The 21098-nt window shown below is 47.1% G+C and overlaps 1 protein-coding gene across 1 annotated transcript; it reads right to left on the reverse strand.

The window, feature by feature from the left end:
• Positions 1 to 16031: 16031 nt before the first annotated feature.
• Positions 16032 to 16679, reverse strand: LOC138369705 (uncharacterized). The gene has a single exon (XM_069333139.1). It carries the CDS (start codon positions 16677 to 16679, stop codon positions 16032 to 16034), a length of 648 nt encoding a protein of 215 aa, XP_069189240.1.
• Positions 16680 to 21098: the final 4419 nt, after the last annotated feature.

Consider the following 21098-nt stretch of genomic DNA (forward strand, 5'->3'; position numbering starts at 1 on the left):
ATGGTTTCCTTGGAATCCAACAGTGGTCGCCATGTCATCCACTAGAAAATGCCATGTCATCTATCAGTGGTGTTCATGTCATCCACAATTAGTTGCAATGTCGTCCAACAGATGTTGCCATGTCATTAATTAGTGGTTGCCATGTCATCCACCAGTGGTTGCCATGTTCTCCACATGTGGTTGATATGTAATCCACCAGTAGTTTATATGTCATCCACCAGTGGTTGCTATGTCATCCACCAGTAGTTGCCATGTCATCCACCAGTGGTTGCCATGCCATCCACCAGTTGTTTATATATCATCCACCAGTGGTTCATATGTCATCCACCAGTGGTTGCTATGTCATCCACCAGTGGTTGCAATGTCATCCATCACTGGTTGGATGTCATCTAGAATTTGTTGCTATGTCATCCACCAGTAGTTGTTATGTCATCCACCAGTGGTTGCCAATGTCATTCAGCAGTGGTTGTCAAGTCATCCACCAGTATTTGCCAATGACATCTACCTGTGGGTGCCCTGTCATCCTCAGTGGTGTCCATGTCATCCACCAGTGGTTGCCAATGTCATCTACCAGTGGTTGCCCTGTCATCCTCAGTGGTGTCCATGTCATACACCTGTGGTTGCAATGTCATACACCAGTGATTGCCCATTGTCATCCACCAGTGATTGCTCATTGTCATCCACCAGTGGTTGACATGTCATCCACCTTTAGTTACCAAGTCATCCACTAGTGGTTACCATGTCATCCACCAGTGGTTGCCATGTCATCCAACAGTGGTTGCCATGTCATCCAACAGTGGTTGCCTTGTCATCCACCAGTGGTTGCCATGTCATCCACCTGTGGTTGCCATGTCATCCACAAGTGGTTGCCATGTCATCCACCAGTGGTTGTCATGTCATCCACTAGTGGTTGCCAAGTCATCCAACAGTGGTTGCTTTGTCATCCACCAGTGGTTGCCTTGTAATCCACCAGTGATTTCCATGTCTTCCACCAGTGGTTGCTATGTCATCCACCAGTGGTTGCCATGTCATCCACCAGTGTTTGCCAATAATATTCAGCAGTGGTTGTCATGTTATCCACCAGTGGTTACCCATGCAATCCACCAGTGGCTGCCATGTCATCCACAGTGGTTGCCATGTCATCAACAAGTGGATGCCATGTCACACACCAGTAGTTGCTGTGTCATCCAACAGTGGTTGCCATACCCTCCACCAGTGGTTGCCATGTCATCCACCAGTGGTTGCCATGCCATCCACCAGTGGTTTATATATCATCCACCAGTGGTTCATATGTCATCCACCAGTGGTTGCTATGTCATCCACCAGTGGTTGCAATGTCATCCATCACTGGTTGGATGTCATCTAGAATTTGTTGCTATGTCATCCACCAGTAGTTGTTATGTCATCCACCAGTGGTTGCCAATGTCATTCAGCAGTGGTTGTCAAGTCATCCACCAGTATTTGCCAATGACATCTACCAGTGGTTGCCCTGTCATCCTCAGTGGTGTCCATGTCATCCACCAGTGGTTGCCAATGTCATCTACCAGTGGTTGCCCTGTCATCCTCAGTGGTGTCCATGTCATACACCTGTGGTTGCAATGTCATACACCAGTGATTGCCCATTGTCATCCACCAGTGATTGCCCATTGTTATCCACCAGTGGTTGACATGTCATCCACCTTTAGTTACCAAGTCATCCACTAGTGGTTACCATGTCATCCACCAGTGGTTGCCATGTCATCCAACAGTGGTTGCCATGTCATCCAACAGTGGTTGCCTTGTCATCCACCAGTGGTTGCCATGTCATCCACCTGTGGTTGCCATGTCATCCACAAGTGATTGCCATGTCATCCACCAGTGGTTGCCATGTCATCCACTAGTGGTTGCCAAGTCATCCAACAGTGGTTGCTTTGTCATCCACCAGTGGTTGCCTTGTTATCCACCAGTGATTTCCATGTCTTCCACCAGTGGTTGCTATGTCATCCACCAGTGGTTGCCATGTCATCCACCAGTGTTTGCCAATAATATTCAGCAGTGGTTGTCATGTTATCCACCAGTGGTTACCCATGCCATCCACCAGTGGTTGCCATGTCATCCACAGTGGTTGCCATGTCATCAACAAGTGGATGCCATGTCACACACCAGTAGTTGCTGTGTCATCCAACAGTGGTTGCCATACCTTCCACCAATGGTTGCAATGTCATCCACCAGAGGTTCCCATACCATCCACCAGTGGTTGCCATGTCATCCACCAGTAGTTACCAGTGTCATTCAGCAGTGGTTTTCATGTCATCCACCAGTGGTTGTCAATGTCATCCACCAGTGGTTGTCAATGTCATCCACCAGTGGTTGCCATGTCATCAACAGTGGTTGCCATGTCATCCACCAATGGTTGCCATGTCACACACCAGTAGTTGCCCTGTCATCCAACAGCGGTTGCCCTGTCATCCACCAGTGGTTGCCATGTCACTACCAGTGGTTGCCATGTCATCCACCAGTGGTTGCAATGCCATCCACTACTTGTTTCCATGTAATCCAACAGTGCTTACCATGTCATTCACCAGTGGTTGCCATGTCATCCATCAGTGGTGGCCATGTCATCCACCAGTGGTTGCCATGTCATCTACCAGTGGTGTTCATGTCATCCACCTTTAGTGTCCATGTCGTCCATCAGTGGTTGCCAAGTCATCCACCAGTGGTGGCCATATCACAACCAGTGTTTGCCATGTTGTCCACCATTGGTTACCACTTCATCCACCAGTGGTTTCCATGTCATCCACCAGTGGTTGCCATGTCATCCACCAGTGGTTGTCATGTCATCCACCAGTGGTTGCCTTGTCATCCACCTGTGGTTGCCTTGTCATCCACCTGTAGTTGCGATGTCATCCAGCAGTGGTTGCCAAGTCATCAACCATTGGTTGCCATGTCATCCACCAGTGGTTACCATGTCATCCACCAGTGGTTACCTTGACATCCACCTGTGGTTGCCTTGTCATCCACCTGTAGTTGCCATGTCATCCAGCGTTGGTTGCCATGTCATCCAACAGTGGTTGCCATGTCATCCAACAGTGGTTGCCATGTCATCCACCAGGGGTTGTCATGTCATCCACCAGTGGTTGCCGTTTCATCCATCAATGGTTGTCATGTCATCCAACAGTGGTTGCCTTGTCATTCAACAGTGGTTGCCTTGTCATCCACCAGTGATTTCCATGTCATCCACCAGTGGTTGCCAATGTCATTCTCCAGTGGTTGCCATGTTACCTACCAGCGGTTGCCATGTCATCCACCAGTGGTTGTGATGTTGTCCACCAGTGGTTTCAATATCATCCACCAGTGGTTGCTATGTCATCAACCAGTGGTTGCCATGCCATCCACCAGTGGTTGCTATGTAATACAACAGTGGTTGACATATCATCCACCAGTGGTTGCCAATTTCATCCACCAGTGGTGGCCATGTCATCCACCAGTGGTTGCTATGTCATCAAACAATGGTTGCCATGTCATCCACCTGTGGTTGCCATGTCATCCACCAGTGGTTGCCATGTCATCCACCTGTGGTTGCTATGTCATCCACGAGTAGTTGACTTGTCATCCACCTGTGGGTGCCTTGTAATCCACCAGTGATTTCCATGTCTTCCACCAGTGGTTGCCTATGTCATCCACATGTGGTTGCCATGTCGTCCACCAGTGGTTGCCATGTCATCCACCAGTGGTTGCTATGTCATCCATCAGTAGTTGCCATGTCATCCACCAGTGTTTGCCAATGATATTCAGCAGTGGTTGTCATGTTATCCACCAGTGGTTACCAATGTCATCCACCAGTGGTTGCCATGTCATCCACAGTAATTGCCATGTCATCCACCAGTGGTTGCCATGTCACGCACTAGTAGTTGCTGTGTCATCCAACAGTGGTTGCCACACCATTCACCAGTGGTTGCCATGTCATCCACTAGAGGCTGCCATGTCGTCCTCTAGTGGTGAACATATTATCCACCAGTGGTTGCCATGTCATCCACCAGTAGTTACCAGTGTCATTCAGCAGTGGTTTTCATGTCATCCACCAGTGGTTGTCAATGTCATCCACCAGTGGTTGTCAATGTCATCCACCAGTGGTTGCCATGTCATCAACAGTGGTTGCCATGTCATCCACCAATGGTTGCCATGTCACACACCAGTAGTTGCCCTGTCATCCAACAGCGGTTGCCCTGTCATCCACCAGTGGTTGCCATGTCACTACCAGTGGTTGCCATGTCATCCACCAGTGGTTGCAATGCCATCCACTACTTGTTTCCATGTAATCCAACAGTGCTTACCATGTCATTCACCAGTGGTTGCCATGTCATCCATCAGTGGTGGCCATGTCATCCACCAGTGGTTGCCATGTCATCTACCAGTGGTGTTCATGTCATCCACCTTTAGTGTCCATGTCGTCCATCAGTGGTTGCCAAGTCATCCACCAGTGGTGGCCATATCACAACCAGTGTTTGCCATGTTGTCCACCATTGGTTACCACTTCATCCACCAGTGGTTTCCATGTCATCCACCAGTGGTTGCCATGTCATCCACCAGTGGTTGTCATGTCATCCACCAGTGGTTGCCTTGTCATCCACCTGTGGTTGCCTTGTCATCCACCTGTAGTTGCGATGTCATCCAGCAGTGGTTGCCAAGTCATCAACCATTGGTTGCCATGTCATCCACCAGTGGTTGCCATGTCATCCACCAGTGGTTACCTTGACATCCACCTGTGGTTGCCTTGTCATCCACCTGTAGTTGCCATGTCATCCAGCGTTGGTTGCCATGTCATCCAACAGTGGTTGCCATGTCATCCAACAGTGGTTGCCATGTCATCCACCAGGGGTTGTCATGTCATCCACCAGTGGTTGCCGTTTCATCCATCAATGGTTGTCATGTCATCCAACAGTGGTTGCCTTGTCATTCAACAGTGGTTGCCTTGTCATCCACCAGTGATTTCCATGTCATCCACCAGTGGTTGCCAATGTCATTCTCCAGTGGTTGCCATGTTACCTACCAGCGGTTGCCATGTCATCCACCAGTGGTTGTGATGTTGTCCACCAGTGGTTTCAATATCATCCACCAGTGGTTGCTATGTCATCAACCAGTGGTTGCCATGCCATCCACCAGTGGTTGCTATGTAATACAACAGTGGTTGACATATCATCCACCAGTGGTTGCCAATTTCATCCACCAGTGGTGGCCATGTCATCCACCAGTGGTTGCTATGTCATCAAACAATGGTTGCCATGTCATCCACCTGTGGTTGCCATGTCATCCACCAGTGGTTGCCATGTCATCCACCTGTGGTTGCTATGTCATCCACGAGTAGTTGACTTGTCATCCACCTGTGGGTGCCTTGTAATCCACCAGTGATTTCCATGTCTTCCACCAGTGGTTGCCTATGTCATCCACATGTGGTTGCCATGTCGTCCACCAGTGGTTGCCATGTCATCCACCAGTGGTTGCTATGTCATCCATCAGTAGTTGCCATGTCATCCACCAGTGTTTGCCAATGATATTCAGCAGTGGTTGTCATGTTATCCACCAGTGGTTACCAATGTCATCCACCAGTGGTTGCCATGTCATCCACAGTAATTGCCATGTCATCCACCAGTGGTTGCCATGTCACGCACTAGTAGTTGCTGTGTCATCCAACAGTGGTTGCCACACCATTCACCAGTGGTTGCCATGTCATCCACTAGAGGCTGCCATGTCGTCCTCTAGTGGTGAACATATTATCCACCAGTGGTTGCCATGTCATCCATCAGTAGTTTCCAGTGTCATTCAACAGTGGTTTTCATGTCATCCACTAGTGGTTGTCAATGTCATCCACCAGTGGTTGCCATGTCATCAACAATTGTTGCCATGTCATCCACCAATGGTTGCCATGTCACACACCAGTAGTTGCCCTGTCATCCAACAGCGGTTGCAATACCATCCACCAGTGGTTGCCGTGTCATCCAACAGTGGTTGCCATGTCATCCACCAGTGGTTGCAATGCCATCCAACACTTGTTGCCATGTCATCCAACAGTGGTTACCATGTCATTCACCAGTGGTTGCCATGTCATTCATCAGTGGTGGCCATGTCACACACCAGTGGTTGCCATGTCATCTACCAGTGGTGTTCATGTCATCTACCAGTGGTGTTTATGTCATCCATTGTTAGTTGCCATGTCGTCCATCAGTGGTTGCCATGTCATCCACCAGTGGTGGCCATATCACAACCAGTGGTTGCCATGTTGTCCACCAGTGGTTACCATTTCATCCACCAGTTGTTTCCATGTCATCCACCAGTGGTTGCCAAGTCATCAACCAGTGGTTGCCATGTCATTCACGAGTGCTTGCCATGTACTCCTCCAGTGGTTGCCATGCCATCCACTAGTGGTTTCCTTGTCATCCACCTGTGGTTGCCTTGTCATCCACCTGTAGTTGCCACGTCATCCACCAGTGGTTGCCATGTCATCCATCAGTGTTTGCCATGTCATCCACCAGGGGTTGCCATGTCATCAACTAGTGGTTGCCATTTCATCCACCAGTGATTTCCATGTCATCCACCAGTGGTTGCCAATGTCATTCACCAGTGGTTGCCATATTACTTACCAGTGATTGCCATGTCATCCACCAATACTTGCTATGTCATCCATCAGTGGTTGCCATGTCATCTACCAGTGGTTGCCATGCCATCCACCACTGTTTGCCAATGTCATCCACCAGTGGTTGCCATGTCGTCCACCAGTGGTTGCCATGTCATCCACCAGTGGTTGCAATGTCGTCCACCAATGGTTGCCATGTCATTCACCAGTGTTTGCCAATTTTATTCAGCAGAGGTTGTCATGTCATCCCCGAGTTTTTGCCAATGCCATCCACAGTGGTTGCCATGTCATCCACCAGTGGTTATGTCATCCACTAGTAGTTGCCATGTCATCCGCCAGTGGTTACTATGTCATCTACCTGTGGTTGCCATATCATCCACCAGTTGTTGCCATGCCATCCATTACTGGTTGCCTTGTAATCCACCAGTGCATGGTTGCCATGTCATCCACGAGTGGTTGCCATGTCATTCACCAGTGGTTGCTATGTTATCCACCAGAGGTTGCCATGGCATCTACCAGTGGTGTTCATGTCATTAAACATTAGTTGCTATGTCGTCCACCAGTGGTTGACATGACGTCCAGGAGTGGTTGTCATGTTATCCACCAGTGGTTGACATGACGTTCAGGAGTGGTTGTCATGTCATCCACCAGTGGTAGCCAATGTCATCCACCAGTGGTTGCCATGTCGTCCTCAGTAGTTGCCATGTCATCCACCAGTGGTTGCCATGTCATACACCAGTAGTTGCCCTGACATCCAACAGTGGTTGACATGCCATCCAACAGTGGTCATTATGTAATATACCAATGGTTGCCATGCCATCCAACTGTGGTCGCCATGTCATCCCCAATGGTTGCCTTGTCACGTACCAGTGGTTGCCATATCATTAACCAGTGGTTGCCTTGTCATCCACCAGTGGTGGCTATGTCATCCACCAGAGATTGCCATTTCATCTACCAGTAGTGTTCATATCATCCACTATTAGTTGTAATGTCGTCCACCAGCGGATGCCATGTCATCCACCAGCGGTTGCGATGTTGTCCACCAGTGGTTGCAATGTCATCCACCAGTAGTTTCCATGTCATCCACCATTGGTTGCTATGTAATCCACCAGTGGTTGCCATGTCATCCATCAGTGGTTGCCATGTCATCTACAATTGGTTGCTATGTCATCCACCAGTAGTTGCTATGTCATCCACCAGTGGTTGCCAATGTCATTCAGCAGTGGTTGTCAAGTCATCCACCAGTGGTTGCCAATGTCATCCACCAGTGGTGGCTATGTCATCCACCAGAGTTTGCCATGTCATCTACCAGTAATGTTCATGTCATCCACTATTAGTTGTAATGTCGTGCTCCAGCGGTTGCCATGTCATCCTCCAGTTGTTGTGATATTGTCCACCAGTGGTTGCAATGCCATCCACCAGTGGTTTCCATGTCATCCACCATTGGTTGAATATGTCATCAACCAGTGGTTGCCATGTCATCCACCAGTGGTTGTTATCTAATACAACAGTGTTTGACATATCATATACTAGTGGTTGCCAATGTCATCCACCAGTGGTGGCCGTATCATTCACCAGAAGTTGCCATGTAATCAAGCAGTGTTGTTCATGTCATCAACAATTAGTTACTATGTCATCCACCAGTAGTTGCTATGTCATCCACCAGTGGTTGCCAAAGTCATCCATCAGAGGTTGCCATGTTATCCACCAGTGCTTGCTAAGTCATCCACCAGTGGTTGTCATGTCATCCACCAATTGTTGCCATATCATCCACCAGTGGTTGCCATGCCATCCACCAATGGTTGCAATACCATCCCCCAGTGGTTGGCAAGTCATGTACCAATGGTTGCTATGTCATCCACCAGGGGCTGCCATGTCATCTACAAATGGTTGCCATGTCATCCTCCAGTGGTTGCAATGCTATCCACCAGTTGTTGCCATGCCATCCACCAGTTGTTGCTATGTCATCCACCAATGGTTGCCATGTCGTCGCCATGTGGTTTTCATGTTATCTACCAGTGGTTGCCATGTCATCCATCAGTGGTTGCAATGCCATCCACCACTTGTTTCCATGTCATACACCAGTGGTTGCCATGTCGTCCAGCAGTGGTTGCCATGTCATCCACCAGTGGTTGCCATGTCATCTACCAGTGGTGATTATGTCATCCACCATTAGTTGCCATGTCGTCCACTAATGGGTGCCATGTCATCCACCAGTGGTGGCCATATCACTAACCAGTGGTTGCCATGTTGTCCACCAGTGGTTACCATTTCATCCACCAGTTGTTTCCATGTCATCCACCAGTGGTTGCCATGTCATCTACCAGTGGTTGCCATGTCTACACCAGTGGTTGCCATGTAATCCACCAGTGGTTGCCATGTCATCCATCAGTGGTTGCTATGTCATCCACCAATGGTTGCCTTGTCATTAACCTGTAGTACCCATGTCATCCACTAGTGGTTGCCATGTCATCTAACAGTGGTTTCCATGTCATCTACCAGAGGTTGTAATGTCATCCACCAGTGGTTGCCTTGTCATCCACCAGAGATTTCAATGTCTTCCTCCAGTGGTTGCCAATGTCATTCACCAGTGGTTGCCATGTCACCTAACAGTGATTGCAATGTCATCCACTACTGGTTGCCAAGTCATCAATCATTGGTTGCCATGTCATCCACCAGTGGTTGCCATGCCATCCAACAGTGGTTGACATGTCCTCCAGCAGTGGTTGCCAAGTCGTCCACCAGTGGTAGCTATGTCATTCACCAGTAGTTGCCATGTCATCCTCCAGTGGTGGCCATGTCATCCACCAGAGGTTGCCATGTCATCTACGATTGGTGTTCATGTCATCAACAATTAGTTCCCATGTCGTCCACTAGTAGTTGCCATGTCATCCATCAGTGGTTGCCATGTCATCCAATAGTGCTTGCTATGTTATACACCAGTGGTTGCCATGTCATCCAGCAGTGGTTGCTATGTCATCCACCAAAAATTGCCATGTCATCCACCAGTGGTTGTAATGTCATCCACAAATGGTTGCCATGTCATCTACCAGTGGTTGCAATGCAATCCACCAGTGGTTGCCATGTCATCCACCATTGATTGCCATGTTATCCACTAGTGGTTGCCATGTCATCCACAAATGGTTTCCATGTCATCCACCAGTGGTTGCAATGCTATCCACCAGTGGTTGCTATGTCATCCACCAGTGGTTGCCATGTTATCTACAAATGGTTGGCATGTCGTCCCCCAGTGGTTGTCATATCATCTACTAGTGGTTGCCATGTCATCGATCAGTGGTTGCCATGCCATCCACCACTTGTTGCCATGTCATCCACCATTAGTTGCCATGTCATCCACTAGTGGTTGCCTTGTCATCCGTCAGTGGTTGCTATGTCATAAACAAGTGGTTGCCATGTCATTCACCAGTTATTGCCTTGTCATCCACCAGTTGTTGCGTGCTTAGGGACCATCTTGAAAGGAGAGCCAAGCCCTGGAGAGAAGTTTATGAACCCATGGTGCTCCTCATCGCTGTGTCGTGGGAAAGGAGAAGATATCTCCTCTTCCATAATCCAGCATCACCGCCCCCCCCCCCTCCCCCCCTCCTCGCGGAGGAGTGACGGGCGCCAAGAACTAATCAACGCCCATGAATTACGACCTCTTTAGGCGAGGCAATATTACCCTCCGGACCACCCTGGTAATAATCCAATCAGATCTATCTGTGTAACTCACTCTATCCAGTTAACATGCATTACGCCTGTGTGGCAACACACCTTAACTGGTGCTTGGGGAGCAACACCCAGGATGGGACGCGCACTGTGTACTTCGTCTGTGGGGTAACGGAGAAGAAAATGGGAGACAGGGAGAAGAAATGGTACCAGCAGGAGGTGAAGGGAGGGAGGCTAAACTTAATGTAGGAGAGACAAGAAATGAGATGTACTCCACTATCACTGAGGAGTCTTCACAGCTGGTACACCACTATCACTGAGGAGTCTTCACAGCTGGTACACCACTATCACTGAGGAGTGTTTACAGCTGGTACACCACTATCACTGAGGAGTCTTCACAGCTGGTACACCACTATCACTGAAGAGTGTTTACAGCTGGTACACAACTATCACTGAGGAGTGTTCACAGCTGGTACACCACTATCACTGAGGAGTCTTCACAGCTGGTACACCACTATCACTGAAGAGTCTTCACAGCTGGTACACCACTATCACTGGGGAGTGTTTACAGCTGGTACACAACTATCACTGAGGAGTGTTCACAGCTGGTACACCACTATCACTGAGGAGTCTTCACAGCTGGTACACCACTATCACTGAAGAGTCTTCACAGCTGGTACACCACTATCACTGGGGAGTGTTCACAGCTGGTACACCACTATCACTGAGGAGTCGTCACAGCTGGTACACCACTATCACTGAGGAGTCTTCACAGCTGGTACACTGAGGAGTCTTCACAGCTGGTACACTGAGGAGTCTTCACAGCTGGTACACCACTATCACTGGGGAGTCTTGACAGCTGGTACACTGGGAAGTCTTCACAGCTGGTACACCACTATCACTAGGGAGTCTTGACAGCTGGTACACTGGGGAGTCTTCACAGCTGGTACACTGAGGCGTCTTCACAGCTGTTACACCACTACCACTGAGGAGTCTTCACAGCTGGTACACCACTACCACTGGGGAGTCTTCACAGCTGGTACACCACAGGGATGTCTTCACAGCTGGTACACCACTATCACTGAGTAGTCTTCACAGCTGGTACACCACTATCAGTGGGGAGTCTTCACAGCTGGTACACCACTATCACTGAGGAGTCTTCACAGCTGGTACACCACTTTCACTGAGTAGACTTCACAGCTGGTACACCACTATCACTGAGGAGTCTTCACAGCTGGTACACCACTATCACTGGGGAGTCTTCACAGCTGGTACACCACTATCACTGAGGAGTCTTCACAGCTGGTACACCACTTTCACTGAGTAGACTTCACAGCTGGTACACCACTATCACTGAGGAGTCTTCACAGCTGGTACACCACTGTCACTGCGTAGTCTTCACAGCTGGTACACCACTATCACTGGGAAGTCTTCACAGCTGGTACACCACTATCACGGAGGAGTCTTCACAGCTGGTACACCACTATCACTGGGGAGTCTTCACAGCTGGTACACCACTATCACTGCGTAGTCTTCACAGTTGGTACACCACTATCACTGAGGAGTCTTCACAGCTGGTACACCACTATCACTGCGTAGTCTTCACAGTTGGTACACCACTATCACTGAGGAGTCTTCACAGCTGGTACACCACTATCACTGGGGAGTCTTCACAGCTGGTACACTACTATCACTGGGAAGTCTTCACAGCTGGTACACCACTATCACTGGGGAGTGTTCACAGCTGGTACACCACTATCACTGGGGAGTCTTCACAGCTGGTACACCACTGTCACTGCGTAGTCTTCACAGCTGGTACACCACTATCACTGGGGAGTGTTCACAGCTGGTACACCACTATCACTGGGGAGTCTTCACAGCTGGTACACCACTATCACTGGGAAGTCTTCACAGCTGGTACACCACTATCACTGGGGAGTCTTCACAGCTGGTACACCACTTTCACTGAGTAGACTTCACAGCTGGTACACCACTATCACTGAGGAGTCTTCACAGCTGGTACACCACTATCACTGGGGAGTCTTCACAGCTGGTACACCACTACCACGGAGGAGTCTTCACAGCTGGTACACCACTATCACTGGGGAGTCTTCACAGCTGGTACACCACTATCACTGGGATGTCTTCACAGCTGGTACACCACTACCACTGGGGAGTCTTCACAGCTGGTACACCACAGGGATGTCTTCACAGCTGGTACACCACTATCACTGAGTAGTCTTCACAGCTGGTACACCACTATCAGTGGGGAGTCTTCACAGCTGGTACACCACTATCACTGAGGAGTCTTCACAGCTGGTACACCACTATCACTGAGGAGTCTTCACAGCTGGTACACCACTATCACTGGGGAGTCTTCACAGCTGGTACACTACTATCACTGGGAAGTCTTCACAGCTGGTACACCACTATCACTGGGGAGTGTTCACAGCTGGTACACCACTATCACTGGGGAGTCTTCACAGCTGGTACACCACTGTCACTGCGTAGTCTTCACAGCTGGTACACCACTATCACTGGGGAGTGATCACAGCTGATACACCACTATCACTGGGGAGTCTTCACAGCTGGTACACCACTATCACTGGGAAGTCTTCACAGCTGGTACACCACTATCACTGGGGAGTCTTCACAGCTGGTACACCACTTTCACTGAGTAGACTTCACAGCTGGTACACCACTATCACTGAGGAGTCTTCACAGCTGGTACACCACTATCACTGGGGAGTCTTCACAGCTGGTACACCACTACCACTGGGGAGTCTTCACAGCTGGTACACCACTATCACTGAGGAGTCTTCACAGCTGGTACACCACTATCACTGGGAAGTCTTCACAGCTGGTACACCACTTTCACTGAGTAGACTTCACAGCTGGTACACCACTATCACTGAGGAGTCTTCACAGCTGGTACACCACTATCACTGGGGAGTCTTCACAGCTGGTACACCACTGTCACTGCGTAGTCTTCACAGCTGGTACTCCACTATCACTGAGGAGTCTTCACAGCTGGTACACCACTATCACTGGGGAGTCTTCACAGCTGGTACACCACTATCACTGGGGAGTCTTCACAGCTGGTACACCACAGGGAAGTCTTCACAGCTGGTACACCACTGTCACTGCGTACTCTTCACAGCTGGTACACCACTATCACTGGGAAGTCTTCACAGCTGGTACACCACTATCACTGGGGAGTCTTCACAGCTGGTACACCACTATCACTGGGGAGTCTTCACAGCTGGTACACCACTATCACTGGGGAGTCTTCACAGCTGGTAAACCACAGGGATGTCTTCACAGCTGGTACACCACTATCACTGGGGAGTCTTCACAGCTGGTACACCACTATCACTGGAGAGTCTTCACAGCTGGTACACCACTATCACTGGGGAGTCTTCACAGCTGGTACACCACTATCACTGGGGAGTCTTCACTGCTGGGAGTCTACACCACTATCACTGGGAAGTCTTCACAGCTGGTACACCACTATCACTGAGGAGTCTTCACAGCTGGTACACCACTATCACTGGGGAGTCTTCACTGCTGGGAGTCTACACCACTATCACTGGGAAGTCTTCACAGCTGGTACACCACTATCACTGAGGAGTCTTCACAGCTGGTACACCACTATCACTGGGGAGTCTTCACAGCTGGACGACTACTCACTATCAGTTCTGTGGTAGTGAGTATCATATGGGAATGTGCTTCGTTATTCGCTTGGTGGAATGTAAATAAGTAAAAAAAATCAATATAGATATCTGCAACATTCACAACATCTGCAATCATTCACTGGCGCTACTCAGCTGACTGCCAACATGGGACGTTACTGTTCAAAAAGCCATGCTCACTAAGGTCACCTGAGTTCTCATTACTCTATTACCTTATATAATTTTCTATGCTTTAATGAATGAACATTTATTCTTTACGAAACATGAAAAATGTTACAGCAAGATGCGTTAGGAAACTAGCATGTTAACTTCATGTCAACTTTAGGAAACTAGCATGTCAATATGTTAATACTAGCATGTCAACATGCTAACACTAGCATGTTAACAAACTATCATGGCTAGCGCATCACCAACATGCTGGGGGAAGGATAGTACTCTGCAGCACGAGAATTAGTTCTAACATTGAGTACTCGCCATAAAGTTGAGATTCCTGTTCACAGTCAAACTTTGTTTAAGTTACCTTCAAAGTATTAAATATATTTGTTATCAAATAAATAATAAAAATATTGAACAAAATTCCACACGTCATAAAAAATATAGCTTAAGGGAAGCCAAATATGCCTGCACTCTCCGAGGGAAATTTAGTGGCAACATTCAAGCTTAGCAGAGGTTGGATTTTAAATGTTTAAGTGGATTAAAGAATTATTAAATATATTTTAAAATTGAGTTGCTAATCGAAGGAGAAGCAAAAATTATGCACTTGACCCTATGTGGTACATGATGCACTTGACTCTATGTGGTACATGATGCACTTGACCCTATGTGGTACATGATGCACTTGACCCTATGTGGTACATGATGCACTTGACCCTATGTGGTACATGATGCACTTGACCCTATGTGGTACATGATGCACTGGTCCCTATGTGGTACATGATGCACTTGACTCTATGTGGTACATGATGCACTTGACTCTATGTGGTACATGATGCACTTGACCCTATGTGGTACATGATGCACTTGCCCCTATGTGGTACATGATGCACTTGACCCTATGTGGTACATGATGCACTTGACCCTATGTGGTACATGATGCACTTGACCCTATGTGGTACATGATGCACTTGACCCTATGTGGTACATGATGCACTTGACCCTATGTGGTACATGATGCACTTGACCCTATGTGGTACATGATGCACTTGACCCTATGTGGTACATGATGCACTTGACCCTATGTGGTACATGATGCACTTGACCCTATGTGGTACATGATGCACTTGACCCTATGTGGTACATGATGCACTTGACCCTATGTGGTACATGCAGAAACTCTGATAATAAATGATTGCGTTTTCATGATCCATTCTTCTATTAACTCCATTTTCCCTCACGAACTGGTAATCTTTTCTCTGTGAAAAGTTAAGTTAAGGGAAGGAACGTTGTAACTTTAACCTTGAGAATGGATGTAGGGTACATCCGATTTTTTTTTTTTTTTTAATACACTGAAGCATAAATTTGGTCTTTCCTTCACCTTCATGAAGCACTACCTCACTGTAGCAGTCTGTTCCTTGCTCGACAACAAATGAGACCAGAGTGCAGGGTATCGATGCTCCTCCAATTCCAACCATCCTCTGACACATTTAAAATCCAAACTCTGCTAAGCTTGAATATTGCCACTATATTTGTCTCAGGAACTGTCGGCATATTTGGCTTCCCTTCAATTTTATTTTGTACGACGTGAAACAATGTTCATGAATATTGCTTAATGTTTTCATTATTTTGATTATTCGTAATATTATTTGAATAAATATTCTTTATATTATTATTATTATTATTATTATTATTATTATTATTATTATTATTATTATTATTATTATTATTATTATTATTATTATTATTATTATTATACAAAGAGATCACGTTAATGGGATGAATCAATGAGAAAATCAGCAGGAACCATGAGGGGGGATTAGAACCAGCATCCTCGGTGCTCCAAACACACGCTTTATATCATTGAACCTCAATATGCTATTAGTAATGTAGCCTGAAAATCAGTCAAATCATCTTCTGGCCTCAAGGAATAGTTGAGTCATTGTTCGGGTATTGTTGAGGCATTGTTGAGGCATTGTTGAGGCATTGTTGGGGCATTGTTGAGGCATTGTTGGGGCATTGTTGAGGCATTGTTGGGGCATTGTTGAGGCCTTGTTGAGGCATTGTTGGGGCCTTGTTGAGGCATTGTTAAGGCCTTGTTGAGGCCTTCTTGAGGCCTTGATGAGGCCTTGTTGGGGCATTGTTGAGGCATTGTAAGGCCTTGTTGAGGCCTTGTTGGGGTATTTTTGAGGTATTGTTGGGGCATTGTTGAGGAATTGTTGAGGTATTGTTGAGGCATTGTTGAGGCCTTTATGAGGCATTGTTGAGGTATTGTTGAGGAATTGTTGAGGTATTGTTGAGGAATTGTTGAGGCCTTTATGAGGCATTGTTGAGGCCTTTATGAGGCATTGTTGAGGTATTGTTGGGGCATTGTTAAGGTAATGTTGAGGCATTATTGGGGCATTGTTGAGGCATTGTTGAGGTATTGTTGAGGCATTGTTGAGGCATTGGTGAGGCATTGTTGAGGCATTGTTCAGACATTGTTGAGGCATTGTTGAAGCATTGCTGAGGTATTTTTGGGTAATTGTTAGGGCATTGTTGATGTATTGTTGAGGCATTGTTGGGGCATTGTTGAGGCATTGTTGGGGCAATGTGGCGGTATTGTTGGAGCATTATTGGGGAATTTTTGAGGCATTGTTGAGGCATTGTTGAGGAATTGTGTAGGTATTGTTGAGGCATTGTTGATGCATGGTTGAGGCATTGTTGAGGCATTGTTGAGGCATTGTTGATGTATTATTGAGGCATTGTTGGTTCATTGTTGAGACATTGTTGAGGCATTGTTGTGGCATTGTTGAGGCATTGTTGAGACATTGTTGATGTATTATTGAGGCATTGTTGGTTCATTGTTGAGGCATTGTTGGTTCATTGTTGAGGCATTGTTGAGGTATTATTGAGGCATTGTTGAGGCATTGTTGAGGTATTGTTGAGGCATTGTTGAGGTATTATTGAGGCATTGTTGACGCATTGTTGGGGCATTGTTGAGGCATTGTTGAGGCATTGTTGAGGCAATGTTGGGGCATTGTTGGGGCATTGTTGAGGCATTGTTGAGGCATTGTTGAGGTATTGTTGACGCATTGTTGACGCATTGTTGGGGCATTGTTGAGGCATTGTTGAGGCATTGTTGAGGCATTGTTGAGGCAATGTTGGGGTATTGTTGAGGCATTGTTGAAGCATGGTTGAGGCATTGTTGAGGCCTTTATGAGGCATTGTTGAAGCATTGTTGGGACATTGTTGAGGCATTGTTGAGGCCTTTATGAGGCATTGTTGGGGCATTGTTGGGGCATTGTTAGGGCATTGTTGAGGCATTGTTGGGGCATTGTTGAGGCAATGTTGGGGCATTGTTGAGGCATTGCTGAAGCATGGTTGAGGCATTGTTGGGGTATTGTTGAGGCCTTTATGAGGCATTGTTGAGGCATTGTTGGTACATTGTTGAGGCATTGTTGAGGCCTTTATGAGGCAATGTGGGGGCATTGTTCGGGCATTGTTGAGGCATTGTTGGGGCATTGTTGAGGCAATGTTGGGGCATTGTTGAAGCATTGTTGAAGCATGGTTGAGGCATTGTTGGGGTATTGTTGAGGTCTTTATGAGGCATTGTTGAGGCATTGTTGGGACATTGTTGAGGCATTGTTGAGGCCTTTATGAGGCATTGTTGGGGCATTGTTGAGGCCTTTATGAGGCATTGTTGGGGCATTGTTGAGGCCTTTATGAGGCATTGTTGAAGCATTGTTGGAACATTGTTGAGGCATTGTTGAGGCCTTTATGAGGCAATGTTGGGGCATTGTTGGGGCATTGTTGAGGCATTGTTGGGGCATTGTTGAGGCAATGTTGGGGCATTGTTGAGGCATAGTTGAAGCATGGTTGAGGCATTGTTGGGGTATTGTTGAGGCCTTTATGAGGCATTGTTGAGGCATTGTTGGGACATTGTTGAGGCATTGTTGAGGCCTTTATGAGGCATTGTTGGGGCATTGTTGAGGCCTTTATGAGGCATTGTTGGGGCATTGTTGAGGCCTTTATGAGGCATTGTTGAAGCATTGTTGGAACATTGTTGAGGCCTTTATGAGTCATTGTTGAGGCATTGTTGAGGCATTGTTGAGGCCTTTATGAGGCATTGTTGAGGCCTTTATGAGGCATTGTTGAGGCATTGTTGTCGCATTGTTGAGGTATTGTTGAGGTATTGTTGAGGCATTGTTGAGGTATTGTTGAGGCATTGTTGAGGCATTGTTGAGGTATTGTTGAGGCACTGTTGAGGTATTGTTGAGGTATTGTTGAGGCATTGTTGTGGTATTGTTGAGGTATTGTTGAGGCACTGTTGAGGTATTGTTGAGGCCTTTATGAGGCATTGTTGAAGCATTGTTGGGACATTGTTGAGGCATTGTTGAGGCCTTTATGAGGCATTGTTGGGGCATTGTTGGGGCATTGTTAGGGCATTGTTGAGGCATTGTTGGGTCATTGTTGAGGCAATGTTGGGGCATTGTTGAGGCATTGCTGAAGCATGGTTGAGGCATTGTTGGGGTATTGTTGAGGCCTTTATGAGGCATTGTTGAGGCATTGTTGGTACATTGTTGAGGCATTGTTGAGGCCTTTATGAGGCAATGTGGGGGCATTGTTCGGGCATTGTTGAGGCATTGTTGGGGCATTGTTGAGGCAATGTTGAGGCATTGTTGAAGCATTGTTGAAGCATGGTTGAGGCATTGTTGGGGTATTGTTGAGGCCTTTATGAGGCATTGTTGAGGCATTGTTGGGACATTGTTGAGGCATTGTTGAGGCCTTTATGAGGCATTGTTGGGGCATTGTTGAGGCCTTTATGAGGCATTGTTGGGGCATTGTTGAGGCCTTTATGAGGCATTGTTGAAGCATTGTTGGAACATTGTTGAGGCATTGTTGAGGCCTTTATGAGGCAATGTTGGGGCATTGTTGGGGCATTGTTGAGGCATTGTTGGGGCATTGTTGAGGCAATGTTGGGGCATTGTTGAGGCATTGTTGAAGCATGGTTGAGGCATTGTTGGGGTATTGTTGAGGCCTTTATGAGGCATTGTTGAGGCATTGTTGGGACATTGTTGAGGCATTGTTGAGGCCTTTATGAGGCATTGTTGGGGCATTGTTGAGGCCTTTATGAGGCATTGTTGGGGCATTGTTGAGGCCTTTATGAGGCATTGTTGAAGCATTGTTGGAACATTGTTGAGGCCTTTATGAGTCATTGTTGAGGCATTGTTGAAGCATTGTTGAGGCCTTTATGAGGCATTGTTGAGGCCTTTATGAGGCATTGTTGAGGCATTGTTGTCGCATTGTTGAGGTATTGTTGAGGTATTGTTGAGGCATTGTTGAGGTATTGTTGAGGCATTGTTGAGGCATTGTTGAGGTATTGTTGAGGCACTGTTGAGGTATTGTTGAGGTATTGTTGAGGCATTGTTGAGGTATTGTTGAGGTATTGTTGAGGCATTGTTGAGGTATTGTTGAGGCATTGTTGAGGCATTGTTGAGGTATTGTTGAGGCATTGTTGAGGTATTGTTGAGGCATTGTTGAGGCATTGTTGAGGCATTGTTGTCGCATTGTTGAGGTATTGTTGAGGTATTGTTGAGGCATTGTTGAGGTATTGTTGAGGCCTTTATGAGGCATTGTTGAGGCATTGTTGTCGCATTGTTGAGGTATTGTTGAGGTATTGTTGAGGCATTGTTGAGGTATTGTTGAGGCATTGTTGAGGCATTGTTGAGGTATTGTTGAGGCATTGTTGAGGCATTGTTGAGGTATTGTTGAGGCATTGTTGAGGCATTGTTGAGGTATTGTTGAGGCATTGTTGAGGTATAGTTGAGGTATTGTTGAGGCATTGTTGAGGTATTGTTGAGGTATTGTTGAGGCATTGTTGAGGTATTGTTGAGGTATTGTTGAGGCATTGTTGAGGTATTGTTGAGGCATTGTTGAGGTATAGTTGAGGTATTGTTGAGGCATTGTTGAGGTATTGTTGAGGTATTGTTGAGGCACTGTTGAGGTATTGTTGAGGTATTGTTGAGGCATTGTTGAGGCACTGTTGAGGTATTGTTGAGGCATTGTTGAGGTATTGTTGAGGTATTGTTGAGGTATAGTTGAGGCACTGTTGAGGTATTGTTAAGGCACTGTTGAGGTATAGTTGAGGCATTGTTGAGGCACTGTTGAGGTATTGTTGAGGTATAGTTGAGGCATTGTTGAGGCATTGTTGAGGTATTGTTGAGGTATAGTTGAGGCACTGTTGAGGTATTGTTGAGGCACTCTTGAGGTATAGTTGAGGCATTGTTGAGGCACTGTTGAGGTATAGTTGAGGCATTGTTGAGGCATTGTTGAGGTAGTGAGCTGATACTAAATCAAGTTTGAACACAGTTGAAGAGCAGAAATATTAGTTGCAAATGATGTTATGTTTATATAATATTAGATGGGAGGGTGGAGGGGGGAGAGGGGTACCCAGCGGTGCCCGGGGTCAATCTGGGGTCTTTTGTCTCCCCCAGACATCCTCCCTATCTTAACCTACACACACCAACTCTGTCTCTCTCCACACATACTCTCTCCCTGTCTCACTAACACACACACTCCCTGTCTCACTAACACACACTCTCCCTGTCTCACTAACACACACTCTCCCTGTCACACTAACACACACTCTCCCTGTCTCACTAACACACACTCTCCCTGTCTCACTAACACACACTCTCCCTGTCACACTAACACACACTCTCCCTGTCTCACTAACACACACTCTCCCTGTCTCACTAACACACACTCTCCCTGTCTCACTAACTCACATTCTCCCTGTCTCACTAACACACACTATCCCTGTCACACTAATACACACTCTCCCTGTCACACTAATACACACTCTCCCTGTCTCACTAACACACACTCTCCCTGTCTCACTAATACACACTCTCCCTGTCTCACTAACACACACTATCCCTGTCACACTAACACACACTCTCCCTGTCTCACTAACACACACTATCCCTGTCACA

This window comes from Procambarus clarkii, chromosome 29 (assembly GCF_040958095.1).
Source record: "Procambarus clarkii isolate CNS0578487 chromosome 29, FALCON_Pclarkii_2.0, whole genome shotgun sequence".
In the NCBI taxonomy this organism is placed as follows: domain Eukaryota; kingdom Metazoa; phylum Arthropoda; class Malacostraca; order Decapoda; family Cambaridae; genus Procambarus; species Procambarus clarkii.